The 4520-nt window shown below is 39.0% G+C and overlaps 1 protein-coding gene across 1 annotated transcript; it reads left to right on the top strand.

The window, feature by feature from the left end:
* The first annotated feature begins 422 nt into the window (after positions 1-422).
* Positions 423-1256, top strand: LOC138357773 (neuropeptide-like protein 31). The gene is made up of 2 exons (XM_069314823.1): positions 423-456; positions 851-1256. Exons 1-2 carry the CDS (start codon positions 445-447, stop codon positions 1169-1171), a joined length of 333 nt encoding a protein of 110 aa, XP_069170924.1. The 5' UTR covers positions 423-444; the 3' UTR covers positions 1172-1256.
* Positions 1257-4520: the final 3264 nt, after the last annotated feature.

Raw genomic sequence — 4520 nt, 5'->3', positions numbered from 1 at the left:
AGGTGTCGAGTGAGTTAACAGGTTAGTATGGTTAGTATAGTTAGATTTAAATTAAATCCATTAAATACGGAATTTTAAGAGTGACGATATTAAGCACAGATGGAAAAAACTTTAAATCTTCCTTAATACGATTCGCTTTAGTGCCTGATTGAGTCAGCAAGTTGGTAATGTGATCAAAGTTGGGTCATTAACGAATAGGCAAATATTAGGTTTTAAACAAAGAATTGAGTGTCCAGTTGAGTACAGTGAGACAAGCAAGATAAAGAGTGGACAGGTTACAACTCTTTAAGTACAGCAGGTCGTCGAGTGAACTGGGAAGTACTGTTGGGTCCGTGTAACCTTGAATATAGAACAACATTGCAGGTTCGAGCGGCCCCGCCCCTGTGGGGTATATAAGAACGCGCTGCCTCCAGCTGCGACAGTCAACACTGCCACTCCTCAGCCATGAAGACCCTCGTGAGTTACACCTTCTGGCTCTCTTAGTTGCCCATACTCAGCGGTTTGCTGTTTATAATTTGATATCAACAGCTATTTTTCCCTTACCTACCTAATTATGTTGCTGATAGACTACCTTGTGGTGGTTCCGGTGTTCAATGACCCCAGGGCCAAGTCCCTGATTAGGTCTTCATTTTGAGGCTTGACCAGGATTGCTTTTCAATATTTCAATAGCAGCACAAATGCTGTCACTTTAGCATATTCTTTATTTAATACTATTTTACAGGCGTTTGTTTAAATGTCCTATTTTTTTTTTATTCCTGAGTAACGTTTATGCCTTTACTGGCTTAGTGTAGGTACGTTTCATTTATTCATAATGTTTAGAAATAAACGAAGACTTTTGTTTACACACCAGATCATTGTTGCCGCCCTGGCCGCCTTCTGCTTGGTGGACACAAGCGCTGCTCCTGCTCCAGAGGCTGAGCCCGGTTATCTTGGCGGCTTTGGAGGCTATGGAGGTTTCGGTCGAGGCTTTGGGTTAGGATATGGAGGATATGGAGGATACGGAGGCTTCTATCGCGGGAAGAGGAGCGCTGAGCCTGCTGCTGAGCCTGAAGCTAATCCAGGTTACCTAGGCGGATTTGGAGGCTTCGGAGGCTTCGGCCGAGGCTTCGGCGGCTTTGGAGGCTTCGGTAGAGGATATGGAGGTTATGGAGGCTACGGATACTACGGCTGAACACCAGCTGTTGTCAGCTGAGCCTTCTCTTTGTTTACTGTGACTATCAATATATAAAATAATAAAAAAACAATTCGAGCACAAACTTTGTTTATTTCACTTTAAGAGTTTATCTTTGATGAAATATTACAAAGATAATAATATATATTAATAAATAATAAACATTAAATAATAAATAATAATCTTCTATACTGTATCTATAGGGGTGAATGTTAATCTGTCAAAAGTTGGAGGTCAGACGTTTGCAGCTAGTCTCACCCAACTTTCACATATGAAGAGTGTGGCGACGGGTAGTGATATAGATCAATCCGGGTCAGCTTCAGTGCACACTTTAAAAAAATATCAGTATCAACCCCAATCTCTCCATGCGATTTTCATGAAGTAACGTCTGAAATGTTTGTTGTGTGTCCGTAGACGTCTTAAACAATTTCTATTGAATTATATATTAAATTTCTGGGAAAGAGAGAGGTGATGGGGGAGAGTGGAAAGGAGAACTGTGAGAGACGGGATGTTTGAAAGAGGCAAGAAGAGAGAAAAGGATGTTGGAGGAGAGGGTGAGAAAGGGGGGGAAACTTGCAGAGAGGAAGGAGAGAAGGGAAGATGTTGTGTAGAAAAGTGGAGAGGGGAAGAGAAGGGGGGTTGGATAAGGAAAGAGATATGGAGAAGAGAGAGGGTGGGAGAGAGATGAGAGGAAGAAGGATAGTAGTGGGAGAGAAACCAGGTGCAGTCAAGGTACCCCACTCTAGTAATATGATATAAAACATTGATACGGCTAAATTTCTAACTTAGTAAGACACAAAATAAAAATTGTATTTTAACAACATCAGGCGATCCAGACAAATGAAAGAAATTGCCTTTCATAGTAGGGTTTCGACTAGTGCAAGGACAAGGGAGAGGAATATGAGAAAGTAGGATACAGAATGGGACAGATCCCGTCATCAGAGCGACATTTGAACTGATTCACTGAAGTTAATGGAAATGAAAATAATAATGCAGCAAGTAAATAGATCCTAAAAAAGGTCCAAAATATGCACAGTCGGTTGTCTTTTACTCTGCTACAGCGGTTGAGAGATTTTTGTTTTTTCTTGTCCTGTTGGTCTGTTAGTGAATGTTTGGTTGCGGAAAAAATTATCTTCTAGCAGCTCTGTACTAATACAGAACCTTTCAGCTCTTTTTTCCTATTTTAACGTCAGAATTCTCCACTATACTACATACTGACCTTCCAAGCTATTATTCTCTAACAGTAACACGAGAATATGAAGATGTATGAAGCTATTCAAAAAAAAAAAATGTTTTTTTAGTAAACCTTATCAAGACCGTGGATCTTTCTTGATCTCATGGAGACTAGGAATATTCTAAGATTTATAGGCAAATATGTTGAGTTCACATATCAGCGAATTTTGGTCAATAGTTTTTGAAAAATTCAGAAGAAATCAATTACCCATACATTAAGTATGACATTTATTGATCACCTACAAATTTATGTTAAGTGATGGTTTAATTTTCACTTAGACCAATACAGTCCTTCATGAGTTGCAGGGAGAATTAACTCATTGATTTTGAGGTCTGGTGAGGACTGCTGATCAAACAAGACCATTAATATTGTTGGTAAGTGGAATACTGAGTGAAGTGAGTAGTGTTACTAAGTGGGTGAGGAATCGAGAAGACAGGTTAGTGATACATGATATTTGCGGTTCTTTATGAGTGAACATATTAATAGTTTGTTATTCTCGTGACCTCTGCGAGTAAATGGCTTTGTTTAATGTATTAATTGAGGAATTGAGAGTGAACAGGTTAGGGGTAGGTGGTAAATGGGGCACTGATTGTGTGAACAGTATTTCGCTGCTTTATAAGCGGCGCCTAGAATGGGTTATTAGGTGAGCCTAGTAAAATAAAAGGGACTTGACTTAATAAACAATGGTATGAAGGATAAATCGAGTAGCTGAGTCATCAGGCTGATTACTGGGGTAAAGATGATTCTTTAGTGAATATGTCTATATTAGACTAACATCACAGAACTGAAGGGTAATTGATTACAGAGTGAAACGAGATAAAGAATATATAGGTTAGAAATCTACTCAGTTAAGCAGGTCGCCACTTGAGAAGTACTGTCAGTTAAGCAGGACACAGAATGTATGGGACAGTATCGTGGGTGTAGTGGTTCGTAGAGTGAGTACGGTGTGTGAAGGTGGGAGAGGAAGGGTGACCAGGCTGGTATGCTAGTGGGCAGTGTCTGTGGTCCAGACGTGGGTTACCAGCTACCGCTGGTAACCATCTCATGACTCAAGTGCAGAGGATCACTGGGTTAAGGTAACAACAGTGTGGAGTCAAGGTGGAAAACCGATTGTCACAAATGATAATAAAAACTCTTTCTATATTTTAGATTGCTTTTTCTATGAATATCATATTTTAATTATAACCTTTGTTTAGTATTATAAAAGAAACTGATGAAGTCCGTTGAACATTCCTGATATAAATATTCAAGTAATATTCAATTGTCCATTAACAGATAATTGTAATCGAAACTCAGAGGGAATCAAGTGAACCCTCTAATAACTGTAATATTTAATTATCAACTTCAACATTATAATGTTGAGGCGATGGTTTAATTTTAATCCAGATCAATAAATTCTTTCAGGAGCTCAAACGATACAAGACTCACACATATTGAGCTCTTGTGTGTGCTAATGACAAGTCTGGGTAATCAGTGAGAAGAAGTGAGACCCGCTGAAGAATCTGGGTGTTCGATGAAATACTGTGAGTACTGCTAATTAAGCTGGGCAATGAGTGTCCATGACCAAACATGACTTTACTTGCTGTTTCGTAAGTGAGGAGTTGAGTAATCAGGTTAATACCGTGAATTACTCTAGGTACATTGTGAGCGATCACGTAATGACAGTATGATAAGCTGGGCGTTAAGCGTTTGAGCTGATTAACACTGTTGGTTAAGCGTGTTTTTGAATAAAACGGTTAGTACTGTGTGCTATTTGGGATACTTTGTGAGTAAATTGGTTATTGAGTGTGTTAAACAGTATGCTGAGTGAACAGATGAATTCAATGATTTCAGTGGGGTAGTGAGAGACTGAACAGTTTAGCATAGTTCATTAAACAATGCGTTTGAAGATTTACAATACAAGCACTGAAGAAAAATGGGATTTTGTCCTAGTAAACAGGTTCTTAATGTGAGCAAAGTTTACCTTAATAGAAAAAATAAATATTAGCTTTAAAACATAGAACTGGGTGCTAAGATGGGTAAAGTGAGAGAAGTAAGAGGGAAAGTGAACAGGTTAGTTATCTTTGAGTGAACTGGGAAGTACTGTGGGTTCTGAGAGACCTTGAATATAAAGGA

The sequence above is a fragment of the Procambarus clarkii genome, chromosome 80, assembly GCF_040958095.1.
Source record: "Procambarus clarkii isolate CNS0578487 chromosome 80, FALCON_Pclarkii_2.0, whole genome shotgun sequence".
Lineage (NCBI taxonomy): Eukaryota > Metazoa > Arthropoda > Malacostraca > Decapoda > Cambaridae > Procambarus > Procambarus clarkii.
Note: the sequence above shows the minus strand (reverse complement) of the source record. Positions and strands in the feature narration are given on the sequence as shown.